This window comes from Panicum virgatum, chromosome 8N (assembly GCF_016808335.1).
Source record: "Panicum virgatum strain AP13 chromosome 8N, P.virgatum_v5, whole genome shotgun sequence".
Taxonomy (NCBI): domain Eukaryota; kingdom Viridiplantae; phylum Streptophyta; class Magnoliopsida; order Poales; family Poaceae; genus Panicum; species Panicum virgatum.
In genome coordinates, this window is record NC_053152.1 from 17,759,604 (window position 1) to 17,775,058 (window position 15,455).

The 15,455-nt window shown below is 41.8% G+C and overlaps 1 protein-coding gene across 1 annotated transcript; it reads left to right on the top strand.

Annotated features, from left to right (window-relative positions):
- The first annotated feature begins 265 nt into the window (after positions 1–265).
- On the top strand, positions 266–15,201 carry LOC120685837. The gene is made up of 2 exons (XM_039967949.1): positions 266–611; positions 14,095–15,201. Exons 1-2 carry the CDS (start codon positions 496–498, stop codon positions 14,600–14,602), a joined length of 624 nt encoding a protein of 207 aa, XP_039823883.1. The 5' UTR covers positions 266–495; the 3' UTR covers positions 14,603–15,201.
- The last annotated feature ends 254 nt before the right edge of the window (positions 15,202–15,455 follow it).

A 15,455-nucleotide genomic window follows, 5' to 3' on the forward strand; every position in this document is an offset into this window, starting at 1 on the left:
TAAATTTGGTAATATGGTAACACTAAAGGGGCGGTAACACTGTATGGATAGGTTCAAAAGCCGTGTGGCCGTTCCGTTGTTGACTAATCACGGCCGGGCCGTCCAGGGACTAAAATGCAAGAGCTTGCTAATTACGATATTGCCCATACTGTCTGTTTATCAGTTCAAGCCCTTTGAGCTGGCGTTTCTGCATCTCAGACCATCAAAAGACGACCTTTTCCTTTGTCCGAAGGGGTTCTCTGTCACTCGTGTGCCCGTAGTCTGTGCAGCCTTCGCAGTTCACCAGGCGCACTAGTCACCAAAGGGGGCATGATGTAATTAAACGTCAATGGAGGATTAATCCGGTATTTGTGGCAATAGGGACAGGGAGGAGGGATTCAAGGAGGAGGCATTGGTGCCGTGTGGTTCTGGAAAAAGCTCGCGAGCGAACTCGTCTGCGGGAACAAGCTCCGCCTCGCTCTCCGTCGTCTCCCCTGATCCCCACGGCGAGCGAGGATGTCTCTTTCAGTTCTTCGCCCGCTCGAGCAAGAACAAGTCGAAGTGATACCCTTCCCCTCCGCCGCGGCCACCATGGAAGCTCCATCGCGCGCGGTGTGCGCGATCCAGTCAGGGTATGAAGCCATCCCCTTCTCTTGCTCGATTAATTTTGGCCTAGTCTCATGTGGACACCGGACACTCATGTGGTAAAGTACAGGGTTACCGTAAAGCATCTTTCTGCCTGCTATTGAGTGAAAGCAGGGTGAGTTTGTCATTTACTTCGCAGCACTCTCCCATGTTCGAATGTCAAATCCAGCATCCTTTTCAGTTCAGCCTGCTAACTGCCTTATTAATTGCCAAATTTGAAGTTTTCCCCTTCCGACGCTTCAAAGTTGTTTGCAAATTCGATAGGATTCAGGGATGCATTGGTCGGAAATTTCACGTTTTAGATTTCCTTCTTTAGATAAAAGAGGATTTACTTGTCTGTGATTGAGAACCTGCCCCTCCAGTTTTAAATATATTGCTTTAGGAACCTTAATTAGTTTTAAGTTATCCTCACATCATAAATTTATTAAAATCAAAGTATGTACAATAGAAAGAAACTAGCCCATTAGGATCAAAGGCCACATGTTTGGTTCTACCTTAGGATATATCAAAACAGAAACAAGACACCAGTTCAACTCAGATGAAACTGGCATCAGAAGCCGGACTAGAACATCATTAGGCCATTGCAGCATATTTTCAAAAACAATTCTACATTGATCTTGTCTCTAACAAGTTTGAGTAGAGAGGTACCTCCATTTCAACATGAATGACAAGATAAAGGATACATTATAATCCAGCGCGTTGAGATGTGTCAAAAGGTTTCTAAAAATCAAGTAGCTAGTAAGCATAAAGTTAAGTAAACCTTGCCAAAAAAGTAGAAATGGGAGCCAGTACTACAAAAACGAGTTGTTGGAACATTCCATTTTTTCAGGCGGGTCAAAATGACCGTAACCCACTTATACAAATGGAGCGGAGCTACTGTAGCAGTTGACATGCCTCGTAAAATATTTTTCTAGGGGGTGCATGATGGCATCACCCATCCTTGGAAATAGCCATGATGTATAGGGCGGGTGGCGCCATCACCCGCCTCTAGAAATGCATTTTTAGGTAGGGGTGACGCCATCACACACCCCTCACATACCTCTAAAAATTCATTTCTAGAGGTGGGTGATGGTTTGATCCGCTCTTACAAATATTCTCACCCAAAAAAATTATGAATTTATTATATGATCTCGGATGAAGACAAACTTTATGCTAAAAATATAGAGCTTGAAGAGATCTAAATCTAGTTGAATTTTTTTTCATTTAAGGACATTTAATAGTCCAAAATATTATTACAAGTTCTCTAGTTTTAAAATCTACAAGTTTTGATTTCTTTACAAACAACCTTTCGGATGTAGAATGTAGAGTGGTTCTGCATCAAAGTTTTAGTGGTAAAATATAAATTTTAAAGGTTATACGTTATTCATTTAAGAACATTTAGTATCACAAGATCATTTGCTAGATGTGCTCTACATATGGCTACACTGAAATATATGTAGCACATTTTTTGTATCTATACTTCACAATAACCATAGTGTAAAATTTTTACTTTTTTTATTTCTTCTACTATATTTAATAATTTTAACAAATTTTCAGAATAAAATTAATAAATATTTTTAGGGGCGGGTGACGGCATCACCCGCCCCTGGAAATGGATCTGTAGGGGCGGTTCATGGCCTTACCCTCTCCTAAAAATACATTTCAGAGTTAATATTAAAGAATTGCATATCCCATAGGGTCAGACCGTGTAGTGTGGTGGAGAGAATGGTACATATGATGCTTAAGGTAAGCGGTTCGAATCTCGATTTACATAAGTGTGCATGTTTTATCAAAAATTGTACATTGATAGAAGTGGGGCTCGTGGTGGTGGCTGGTTAGCTAGGATATTTTTTATTTTTCAATTTTGGGTTTTTTTTTATTTTTTTAGAAAATGATTTACAGGGGCAGATCATGTGCTGACCCGTCCTTACAAATCGATTTGTAGGGGCGAGTGAGGCACCCACCCTACAAATCGATTTTAGCTATGAGAATTAGATGCGGGGATCGCACTTGCCCCCTAAAAATACGTTTTTTACTCACCCCTAAAAATCCTCCTTTTTTAAGTAGTGAGCACATGATGAAAAATGATGGGTTGGCTACTTGTTTATTTTATTTCTTGACGTATCAGACAAAATTGACATCGAACTTTTAAAGGCTAGTTTGACTTAATGTGAACTGCATACACCATTTTTCGATACTTTGAAAATTTTCAACATGGTGAATTTTCTAGTTGGGTGCTAGCGAAATCTATATATAGATAGATATATGAAAAATAATTCACACTCATCTAGGGACAAATTTCTTTTCTATTGCCCTCTTGTTGCTCATCCTTTGTATTTTCCAAGCTATACCAGCGTAAACAAGCATCCCCTGCATATCAAAGATTCAAGGAAATCACCAGTTGACTTTGAATGGTCCTGTTTTCAGCTTGTTTTTATACAACACCAGAAGAAAGTAAACAATAAGTAGAAAATTCAAATTTGTGATTGCACATTCTCCTAGGATCCTGGCAACCTTGGAATATTACTGTTTCAGATACAAGAACTAGATTCATATAACTAGAACCTCCATCAAGATATGAAAGCCAACCTAAGTACCTATCTCATGTGGCATTATCCTTAACCTTTCCTTTTTAATTTTATTGAAAGGGATGCAGCATTGTAACTTATGTTTTCCACTTTTTCCAAAATAGGTAATGAGCATCCAGTACCGCCACTGAAACCTAGCTTACCATTTTAGCCAAGGCATGATGTCTCACAAAAGAACCATCTCATCCAACCACCTACATATCGACTATTTCTACCTTTCCAAAAATAGGAAATGAGCAGCTCCTTGTCAATTCGACCTACAACACCTCCATATATCGATCATGGAATGGCATCCATCTTCACCCTCTATTAGCTAGTAATTCCCCTCGATTACCACCACTTCCATCACAAAACATTATAAAGATAAATTAATACAGATGCATATTTGGTAAGTCTTTTGTTTAAGCAAATCTCACAGAAACCATGGGTACCTGTCCCATTGTAACACAAAACTACATGTTCTAAAACCTTTTTGATAGAACCACAAGTACTTAATGGTCCATGCAACATAAAACCACACCTTTTTTATTTTCTCATCTCACTGTAAAACAAGAACAAATTGATTTGTCCCTCCCGCGTTGCAACAATGTGAAGAAGCATATCGTATGGCAGCTAAAAAAATTGATTCTATTATGCTACTGCTACAAAAAGGATTTTTAGGGGTGAGTAAAAACTTATTTTCAGAGCCGAGTGCGATACCTACCCATAGTTCTTGTAGCTAAAAATTGATTTGTAGAGCTGGTAATATAGCCGCCCCTACAGAAGCATTTGAGGGGCTGATCATGGGCTCACCCGCCTCGACAAATCATTTTTTTAGAAAACAAAAAATAGAAAAATAACATGAAAATAATAAAATTAAATAAAAAGAAAAAATATCCTAACTAACAGGTCACCACCACAAACCCCTCTACTATTGAAGTACAATATTTTTGACGAAATATGGACATTTGCATAAACCGGAGTTCGAGCCAATTACCTTAAGCCTCGTGGATACCCTCCTCTTCACTACACTACACAGTCACTTATATCTCTATGTGATATGCTATTCTTTTTTATTAACTCTGGAATCAATTTTTAGGGGCGGGTGAGGACATGACCCACCCCCTACAAATTTATTTATAGGAGCGGGTGATGCCATCGCTCACCCCTAATAATATTTTTTATAATTTATTCCAAAATTTCATTTAAATATCAAGATATAGTAGAACAAAAAAAAGTCGAACTTCTGCACTATGGGTATTGTGAACTATATATATATATATATATATATATATATATATATATATATATATAGAAGAAATATGCTAAATATACTTCGGTGTATAGAATGGTGATTATGGAAACTTAAAAATATGACTTGAGTTGTACAAGATACTATATAGTCATAGACATATGTAAGCAAATGCTCTTGTGATACTAAATGTTCTTAAATGAATAATGTATAAACTATAAAATTTTAGACCTTACCACTAAAACTTTGATACAGAACTACTATACATTCTACATATGAGGTAGTTTGAAAACAAATCAAAACTTGTAGTTATGACTATGGTTTTAAATAGCGGGCTATGACAAATAGCGGCGTATTTTCTTCCGAGGCTCCGAGGCTATAACGGGCTATGACAAATAGTGGTTTACTACCAAATTATGAAAAATACAAGCAATAGATGCACAAAATAGTAATTAGTGAATTTCATAAATATAAATATGTTTCTAGGGCTACAGGAACATTACTTAAGTTGACAATACAACAAATTTCATATAATCAAATATTTAGTTGTCCAAAAGACCAAAACATTAGCACTAAGCTAAGGATAAGGCTATAGCAGCGCTAAAGCTACGCCATTTAGCACAGCTATAGTCCAATTTAGCGTCCATAGCAGCCATAGCGGCAAAAATATACATAGCGTAGGGGAACCTGCTAAAAAGGCTATTGCGGCGCTATAGCAGGGCTATAGCCCGCTATTTAAAATCATGGTTATGACCTCAAAACTAAATGACCTCAAGTGGAAAATAGTCAACTACAAAATCGTGGATCTGGTCAAGCTCAACAATTTTGGTATACAGTTTGTCTTCATCTTGAATCATATGAAAAAGTTATGATTTTTTTGCGTTAAAAGCGGGTCATACTATTATCCGCCCTAAAAACTATTTTTAGGGGCAGGTGACGCCTTTAACCGCCCCTAGAAATGCATTTTTAGGAGCGGGTGACGCCATTACCCGCCCCTGGAAATGACCACTATTTCTAGGGTGGGTGGTGGCGTCACCCGCCCCTGGAAATGCATTTCTAGGGATGAGTGATGGCATCACCCACCCCTAAAAATGCATTCTTTGGGCGGGTAATGGCGGCACCCGCCCTTAAAAATGGTGTCCATTTTCTAGGAATGGGTGACGCCATCCCCGCCCCTTGAAATGTATTTTTTTGGGTGGATCAACTGCTACAGTAGTTCCACTCCATTTGTAGGGACGGGCTGCTTTTGACCTGCCTCTAGAAAAAAAATAGGATGTTCCTACAAATCATATTTTTATTTTTAACGGGGGGAGGGTCCCCACTAATTCATTGCTAGGAGCTTCTAGCCAGCTCAGAAAACCATGAGGTTCTGCAGGTTACAAAGTGTTCAAACAAAAGAGTTTACATATTGAAAGGAAACAAAGTGGCACCAGGCTTCATTTCCAGGTGTAGTAATATGGGGTAGGAAAAATAAAAATTTTCTACCGCATAAACCAGGATTACTACAGTTATAGATCACGGGATTACCACTAGACGCGTGGTTGCGGACCTTCTGTAGCGCGTCGGTGTAGTGCAGATGGAAGCCGGCAGTGCAGTTGCGTGAACCACCTCACGAATGGCTCGTCCTTGTGCAGCAAGCGTAGTACCTCCACGAAGTCCACACGTACGGGAAGAAGTGTCGCACTCCGGATTGCTAGATCCGCGAGAACAACTAGGACATGATGCACGGGAGAGAGGGCGGTGGCCAGCAAAGGGGGCTAGGGTTAGGGGGATGCCCCCCTACAAATATAGGCCTGCCCCCCCCCCCCTTAAGTGGGCCTTAATGGGCCCCACCTTGGGCGCTTGGATGGGCTGCCCTGGCTCCCACCTTGGGCGCCCCCTAAGTGGGCTGCCTTGGGCCCCACCAAGGGTCCAACCCTATGGGCCTCTCGAGGCCTATTAGTGCATCAAAGCCCAGTCTAATTTGGATCTCATCTTCATTAGGCTTCTGACCCTTAAGTGTGTGACCCTATGGGCTCACGTGTGAATAGACCTGGTCCAGTACTCCTACTGGCTAATAGTTGATAGCGGTCTCAAGTAAGACGTATCATCTCCTAAGCACGCGCGAATGATATCTATCGAGCCGTCACAATCTTATACATGTTGTTCCCTTTGCCTCACTATATTTGGTCTAGCATGAAGCCGACCACTCTTTCTCGATCATGTGATTCGAAACACTTTATTAATCATGAATACAAGGAAATATGATTGCCTATAGGGCATATTTCCAACAGTCTCCCACTTGCACCAGAGTCAATCTAGAATGTATCTAATACCCATTGCTCTTGTGTGCCTCTCATGCTTGGGCTGTGGAAGGGGTTTTGTTAACGGATCTGAAATGTTCAGGTCTATATGTATTTTGCATAACTTGATCTCACCACAATCGATGAACTCTCGAATGAGATGAAATCGCCGCATAACGTGTTTCCTCTTCTAGTGATTCCTTGGCTCCTTGGCTTGCGCAATAGCTCCACTGTTGTCACAGTAGAGATCCAGCGGGCTAGAGACATTAGAGAACACACCATACTCAATAAGGAACTTCCTTATCCAAACACCTTCCTTCGCAGCTTCCGAAGCTGCGATGTACTCGGCTTCTGTTGTAGAATCGGCCACCGTCTCCTGCTTGGAACTCTTCCAGCTAACCGTACCACCATTTACTTTGAACACGAAACCGGACAGAGACTTTGAGTCGTCTTTGTCGGTTTGGAAGCTTGCATCAGTGTAACCGGTTACAACGAGCTCCTCCTCACCTCCATAGACTAGGAACACATCCTTAGTTCTTCTCAAGTACTTAAGGATGTTTTCAAAGCTATCCAGTGACTCTCATCTGGATCTGACTGGTACCTGCTCGTAACGCTTAGAGCATAAGAAACATCTGGGCATGTACTTATCATTGCATACATGATAGATCCAATTGCCGAGGCATATGGAACTTTGCTCATGTGCTCTCGCTCATCAGTCTTCGTAGGACACCGAGTCTTGCTAAGATGTATGCCATGTGACATAGGCAAGAACCCTTTCTTTGCCTCTTCCATGTTGAACCGCTTCAACACTTTGTCAATGTAAGTATCTTGGCTTAATCCTATAAGCCTCTTTGATCTATCTCTATAGATCTTGATGCCCAGTATGTATGCTGCTTCTCCTAAATTCTTCATCGAAAAACTACTTTTCAGTGAAGTCATTACGGACTCAAGCATAGGAATATTATTTCCAATCAGTAGTATGTCATCTACATACAGGATTAAAAATGGAACAGAGCTCCGACTTTCCTTCTTGTAAACACTTTGACCACTTCATCAAAACGAATATTCCAACTCCGAGATGCTTGCTTTAATCCATAGATGGATTTTTGAAGCTTGCATATCTTTCCAGCATCTGTCGGATCGACAAAACCCTCGGGCTGCATTATATACACGTCATCGGTCAGATTTCCATTAAGGAAAGCTGTTTTGACATCCATCTGCCATATTTTATAATCGAAATATTCAGCAACATCTAGAATAATCCGAACAGATTTAAACATCACTACGGGCAAGAAAGTATCGTCATAGTCAACTCCTTGAACTTGTCAAAAACCTTTTGCGACAAGTCGAGGTTTATAGATGTGAAAATTTCCATCCATATCTTTCTTCTTCTTATAGATCCATTTGCACTCTATGGTTCTCACACCATCAGGCGGGTCTATCAAGTTCCAAACTTGATTTTTCTTCATGGATTCTATTTCGAATTTTATGGCATCATGCCATGATTCGGAGTCAGGGTCTGCCAACGCCTCTGCATATGTCGCAGGCTCATTATTGTCTAACAATAATAATTCCCGCTCTACGTGGAGGCTTGCTGACCTTCATGGTTGCAGAGGTGCTTTTGTTGCCATAGGCATCTCAACTTGTTCAGCTATATTAGCATCACTTGTAGAGTCTTGTCCTATTGACTCGTCTCGAACTTCTTCGAGTTGCACTGTTCTTCCACTTTTCTCTCCTTTGAGAAACTTTTTCTCTAGGAAAACTCCATTCCGAGCGACAAACACTTTGCCATCAGATCGATTGTAGAAGTAATACCCTAAGGTCTCCTTTGGGTATCCCACGAATATGCACTTATACGATTTGGGTGCAAGCTTGTCAGACTGGAGTCGTTTGACAAATGCTTCATAATCCCAAATTTTTAGAAAAGACAAACTGGGAGTCTTGCCAGTCCATATCTCATATGGTGTCTTGTCTACGGATTTTGATGGCACCCTGTTCAGTGTGAAAGCTGCTGTTTCTAGAGCCATAACACCAAAATGACAATGGTAGGTCTGATTGGCTCATCATTGATCGAACCATGTCCAACAGAGTTCGATTACGTCGCTCGGAAACCCCATTCCTTTGAGGCGTTCCAGGCCGCGTAAGTTGTGGATCAATTCCGCAACTCTTTAAATGATCGCTAAATTTGTGACTCAGATATTCGCCCCCACGATCAGATCGCAAGGCTTTAATCTTCTTGCCACATTGATTTTCAACTTCATTCAGAAATTCCTTGAACTTTTTAAAGGTTTCAGGCTTATGCCTCATCAAGTAGACAAAGCCAAATCTACTTAAGTCATCAGTAAAAGTAATGAAGTATTGGAATCCTCCTCTAGCAGTCGAGCTCATTGATCCACACACATCAGTATGTATGAGTTCTAGCAAATCCGATGCTCTTTCTGGAAAACCTGTGAATGGCATCTTGGTCATCTTGCCCAGCAAACAAGCTTCGCATGTCTCATATGATTCAAAACCAAACAAACTTAAAAGTCCATTCTCATGGAGTTTCTTCATGCATTTCTCGCATATATGACCGAGACGACAATGCCACATGTAGGTAGGATTCAAATCATTTAGCCGAGACTTTTTAGCACTTATATTACAGACAGGAGAATCATCAAAATTTAAAATAAATAGCCCATTCTTAATGGACGCCAAAGCCACAAACATATTATTCTTAGAGATCACACAACCATTGTTTTCAGTCGCAAAAGAATAACTATCCTTCATCAAACATGAAGGAGACATAATGTTTCGACTCAAACTAGGAACAAAATAACAATTATTAAGCTCCAAGACAAATCCTGATGGTAGGTGTAGTTGCATCGTCCCAACGGCCAAAGCAGCAACTCTTGCATTATTGTCGACGCGGAAGTCAACTTCTCCTCTTTCAATGCTTCTACTCTTTGTCATTCCCTGCATCGAATTGCATATATGAGCAACCGATCCAGTATCAAATACCCAAGAATTAACATAAGAGTCAGCGAGAAATATTTCTGTAATATGAACAACAAGCGTACCTGAAGTGGACGAACGATTCTTCAACGAGGCTAGGTACAGCTTGCAGTTCCTCTTCCAGTGTCCTGGCTGGTGACAATGAAAGCACTCCTTGTCTGCAGCTAGTCCAGGTTTCACATTGGGTGTAGGGTTTGGCTTGGGGTTCGCAACCTTACCCTTGCCCTTCTTCTTCTTGCAAGAAGAACCTTTCTTCTTGAAAGTAGGCTTATTCTGGACAGCCATCACATGGCCGCCACCTGTGATTTTCTTAATGTCACTCTCTGCCATCTTGAGCATGTCGCACAGCTCTTTCAAACCCTTCTCAGCCCCGTGCATATAGTAGTTCGAGACGAAGTTTCCATAGCTCGGAGGTAAAGAGGCAAGAATGGAGTCAGTGGCCAACTCTTGGCCAAGTGGGAAGCCCAGCTTCTCCAACCTCTATGTGTAACCAACCATCTTTATTACATGCGGCTCTACTGATGCTCCTTCTGCTAGCTTAGTTTTAGCAAAGGCCTTGGACACATTGAACCTTTCAGTCCTGGCCTGAGTCTGGAACATGTCTCGTAGCGCCACGATCATATCGTGCGCCGCATGGTTATTCTCAAACTGCATTTGCAGCTTGGGTTCCATGCAAGCTAGCATGAGACAGCTCACTTCACAGTCGTTATCAACCGCTCTCCTGTAAGCATTCCTCTCAGCAGTAGGGGCACCTGCAGCAGGCTCTTCTGGCAGTGGGTTAGCTGCCCTGAGAACAATTCTCAGGTTGCGGATCCAATCCGCGTAGTTTGTCTCATTCAATTTGTTGCTCTCAAGTACGAAACATAAAGCAAATGGTTGGTTTTGAGCCATTGATCTACAACAAAATAAATATAAAATACTAAGACAAAAGATTCATGATGGAGTAAACGATATTAAATAATTTAATAGAATTTACTCCCACTAAAATCAATATCCCTCTTTTGATTCTTAGTGATTCAAGACCCACAACTAACACGTCCACTAGTGAGCTTTTGCATCACCGCTAGACGACGAGGTAGATCGGTAAGCAACTCTTGCTAATCATATCTCATATGACTCTTGTTGTTGGGTGACATCTATATGTCTTGCTCTCAACCTTTATGCCTCAAGGTCCTTAACCGTTCGTATGGCTCCGGCCAAATTGTCATAATCACGACACGCATGTCATGAAATAATTACACACATGCATCACATACACATAGGGGCCATACCGATCACAAAACCTGCAAAACAGAGTTATGTGATTCCGACGTCCGAACTTAAAACGCCAAAAATCCTATCTTCCAGGCCAAATTTCGCAAATCTAAATTTTGCTAAAACAGAACAACTGTTCTAAAACAAGTCTAACTTTTTCTATAGATACAAATCGATATAAAATTCACCTCAATCCGAGTTTGTATGCAAAAGTTATGACTGTTTTAATGTAAAACACGCTTTTGCAACAAAACAGAATTCGAAGTAGATCCAATCTACTGCCCTATGCATCTCATGCATCTGGCTTATGCCCTAAGTTTTGATTCGACCAATCACATTGATCTCCAACCGCAGCGATCGGGTTTATGTGCATCACTTAACTCCGATGGCGGAAAACCGACCGGTAGGAGTATGTCGTTGCACAACTTTCGCAGCAAGTTTATTAAACTAAGTCATAGATCGATCTCACATATCTGAATCTATAACGAGACAGCACTAGCTCTGATACCGCTGTAGGAATATGGGGTAGCAAAAATAAAAATTTTCTACCACATAAACCAGGATTACTGCAGTTATAGATCAAGGGATTACCACTAGACGTGCGGTTGCGGAAGTTTTGTAGCGCGTCGATGTAGTGCAGATGGAAGCCGGCAGTGCAGCTGCGTGAACCACCTCACGAATGGCTCGTCCTTGTGCAGCAAGCGCAGCACCTCCACGAAGTCCACATGTACGGAAAGAAGCGTCGCACTCCGGATTGCTAGATCCGCGAGAACAACTAGGGCTTGATGCACGGGAGAGAGGGCGGCGGCCAGCAAAGGGGGCTAGGGTTAGGGGGATGCCCCCTTGCTTATATAGGCCTGGGGCACCCCCTTAGGTGGGCCTTAATGGGCCCCACCTTGGGCGCCCCCTAGGTGGGCTGCCTTGGGCCCCACCAAGGGTCCAACACTATGGGTCTCTCGAGGTCCATTAGTGCATCAAAGCCCAGTCTAATTTGTATCTCATCCTCATTAGGCTTCTGGCCCTTAAGTGTGTGACCCTATGGACTCACACGTGAACAGACATGGCCCAGTACTCCTACTGACCAATAGTTGATAGCGTTCTCTAGCAAGACGTGTCAACTGCTAAGCATGCGCGAATGATATCTGTCAAGCCGTCACAATATTATACATGTTGTTCTCTTTGCCTCATGATATTTGGTCTAGCTTGAAGCCGATCACTCTTTCTCGATCCTGTGATTCGGAATCCTTGGTTAACTCTTAACCCCAGCATGGCCATGCATTTCCTGATCCGAATCACTCGAGGGGCCCAGAGATATCTCTCTCTTGTAGAGAGGGGCAAATCCCGTCTTGACCGACTATGTCTCACAACATGCTTCTTGACAGACCCGAAAGCCACCTTTATGACTACCCTGTTAAGGTGCAGCGTTTGATGGCTCCTAAGTAAGTCGGTTCACATCTTGAGTACATACAACGATCTCAGGTCTTAGGACACAACGTACATATTGTGTAATGAGAAGTCATCATCTCGTGTTGGGTCAGTTCTGTCTCATGTCTCACAAGAACCCACATTATTAGTTTGACATTCCCATGTCCATGACTTATGAAACGTAGTCAATCAACTAATACATGTGCTAGTCTAATATTCATGTGTGTCCTCACATGAACTCCGACTAAGAACATTTTAGAATATTCATACAAGTATAGAGTTTCACAAATACTTCACATAAGCATTAATCAATACAAGTTGTCATCCATGAATATTCAAGAAACACTTTATTAATCATGAATACAAGGAAATATGATTGCCTCTAGGGCATATTTCCAACATCAGGATACTCGGCTCTCTACAAATCATTTTTGTAGTAGTGTGTTAGCATGCATGGGAGAAAAATAATCACATTGTCACATTTAGCAATTGTTTGTTTGTTAAATGAAATAGCAACTATTTGTTGTTTTCCCAAACACAGCATCATTGTTACTTGAAACCTGATCCCTATCTATTCAACCTTATTAATTAGCTTATGTTTTGTATTTATATGGGAAGACAAGCCAAAACTGTGGTTTTATGTTATATCAACTAACTACATCTAGTTCTTTGAAACAGATATTAAAACCTGTGGTTTCCTTATAATTTATTGGTTTTATTTGTTATATGTTACATGTTCCATGTAGTGTGTGTAATGGTCAAAGTCGCATACAAATGATATACTTGTCACACCTACCAAGAACCTGAAATCCATGATTGTTTGAAATGAAGCATTTTGATAAAACACTTCAAAAGCACAAGTACCTAATGGGAGAGATGGCACAAAGCTAGATTTCGATGACGACATCCCCAAGTTAAATTACATTCAAAACTCCTAGGAACTAACCATTATTCTGAGCTAGAAGTTTCATAGAATACACTACTTTGATCCAAAAGGAACATATAGGACATATTCATGTAGGATTGGAATCCTAAAATATTACATGGTTTTTTCTCCAAAAGGAGACTTAGTGGTTGGTTGATTCCTAGACCAGGATGGTCTCTGCTGCAATAACAAATCGGTTGTGTATTTTTGTTTTTTGAATGATCTATTACATTGACGGCTTATATATTATAAGTAGATGTGATTACAAGCGCAAGGCGTGCAGCTTATTTCCTGGCCAAGCAGACTGCTCAGCACTCAGCAGAGGCAACAACTCGCCATGTTGTATGGCAATTATAACAGAAAGTGGCTTGGCCCGAGCCAGCCACCAAGTCCTGACCTCATCGGGCAGAACAGTAACTACACCCTCCAAGGAGTTTTTCCCTCTCTTGAACACCCTAGGACCTCTCTCCTTACAGATGCTCCATAGAACCGATAAAGCTAGTCTGTGCATTCCTTTTGAGTTAGGCTTGGAGGGGTCGATCAGGGCGGTGAACCATTTCCAACACCGATCGACCACCGGCTATTTCAATTGTTTGGCGCTGGAGGCCGGGTGGGAAACCTGCTATAACCAGTTGTGCAGAGGAAATTAATTATGTGGCCACTGAGGAAAATATTCTTTGTTTCTGGGAAGTTTGATCTCCTGTGCTCATATATTTAATTTCTTGTCTAGTTAGTGGTTTCTTTGGTTTGATCGATCTAATTATTAACTGTCCGGTTCTATCACTTGCGCAGAGGAAATGCTGATGATGTGCCAGCTGAGGACGGCAGTGCCCCGTGGGGCGCATCAACTGTGCACGGCAGCATCTTTATGTTTGTTCATGGAAGAGGACCCAATGACTTCCTGTTTATCCTCGATAGCGGAGCATCTGTGCATGCCACACCACGGTACTACCTCCTTAAAGACATGGTAGCAGTTCCACCGGGCCAGTCAGTTCGTGCAGCCAACGGGAAGAATATTCCAATCCGCGGCCGTGGGCGCGTGTCTCTGGAGAACTTCATCACTCTAGAGGACGTCGACTACATCCCCGGCCTCACCGCCAACATCGTCTCGGTTTCCAAGCTGGCCGAGCTCGACTACGAGGTGATCATGGGTGCTGAGTGCTTCGTCAGGGACAACACGGCTGGTGGGGCGCTGGTCGGGAGGGGCCGCCGCGTCGACGGAGTGTACGTGCTGGATTACCTCTTGGTCCCGCCCGGCAGGGTAGCTGCTGCTGCGCCGCAGGAACCAGCGGCGAACTGAGTGAGTGAGAGAGGGAGAAGAAGCTGACGACTGGACTTCTTGGAATAAATAGACTACCTGGTTGTCTCACAAGGATAAACGTCTGTTATCTCTGTTGCATGATTGGACCAAGAGAACTGCAAACCATTATTCTCGGTGCATATTCTGTGCGCTGCATTGGCCTGTGTTGGCAAACCCTGTGCAAAGAACTCTGGATGGTACAACTAGCTTGACATACCAATAACTCTGTCGTGAGCACTACAGATAGGTACAAACTCAGATGGCACAGCACAAGAAAACAAATTAAGCTACTAGCAGCGTACATTTTTGCAAGGGTAACCACTGCCCGACCTGTCGTCTCTTGATTTTTTTTATTGAGGTACCTCTAGGCGCCCTCATCGACGTCTTGTTTCTCTTGGTGTATTGGGTTTTTTAGCTGTATATATGTGTAGGCGAAGTCTCCCATTACAATATTAACTAGCTATATACCAAGGGAGATATATATATAGTTGATTCCAACTGGTCTGTACTATTGTCCGTTATTGTTACTAAAACATTTAAATGTAAATATTATTATACTAATTAATTGCATGAAATAATGAAGTTTTAGGTTCCATTTTTGCAAGGATAACAATACCCATTACCAGAACGAATAAGCCAGTTTTGAAGCCAATTAAAAAAACTCTCTTGGCAAGGATTACTGTTACTATTTGAACTCACTAGGCAATTATGCCCGTGTGTTGTTACGGATAAAGTTAATATAAATATTGGATATGTATTAGTGTCTGTGCGTTAATTTATAGGGGTCTATATGATCGAGTCGTGGACAAAGGAGTTGGTCCGACTCGCATACGGGATGAAACCTTACTCGTTT

Coding starts and splice junctions, on each gene's coding strand:
- LOC120685837 (XM_039967949.1), top strand. CDS start 496: ATGTCTCTTTCAGTTCTTCGCCCGCTCGAGCAAGAACAAGTCGAAGTG. Junction 612..14,094: donor GTGTGCGCGATCCAGTCAGG/GTATGAAGCCAT, acceptor TCACTTGCGCAG/AGGAAATGCTGATGATGTGC.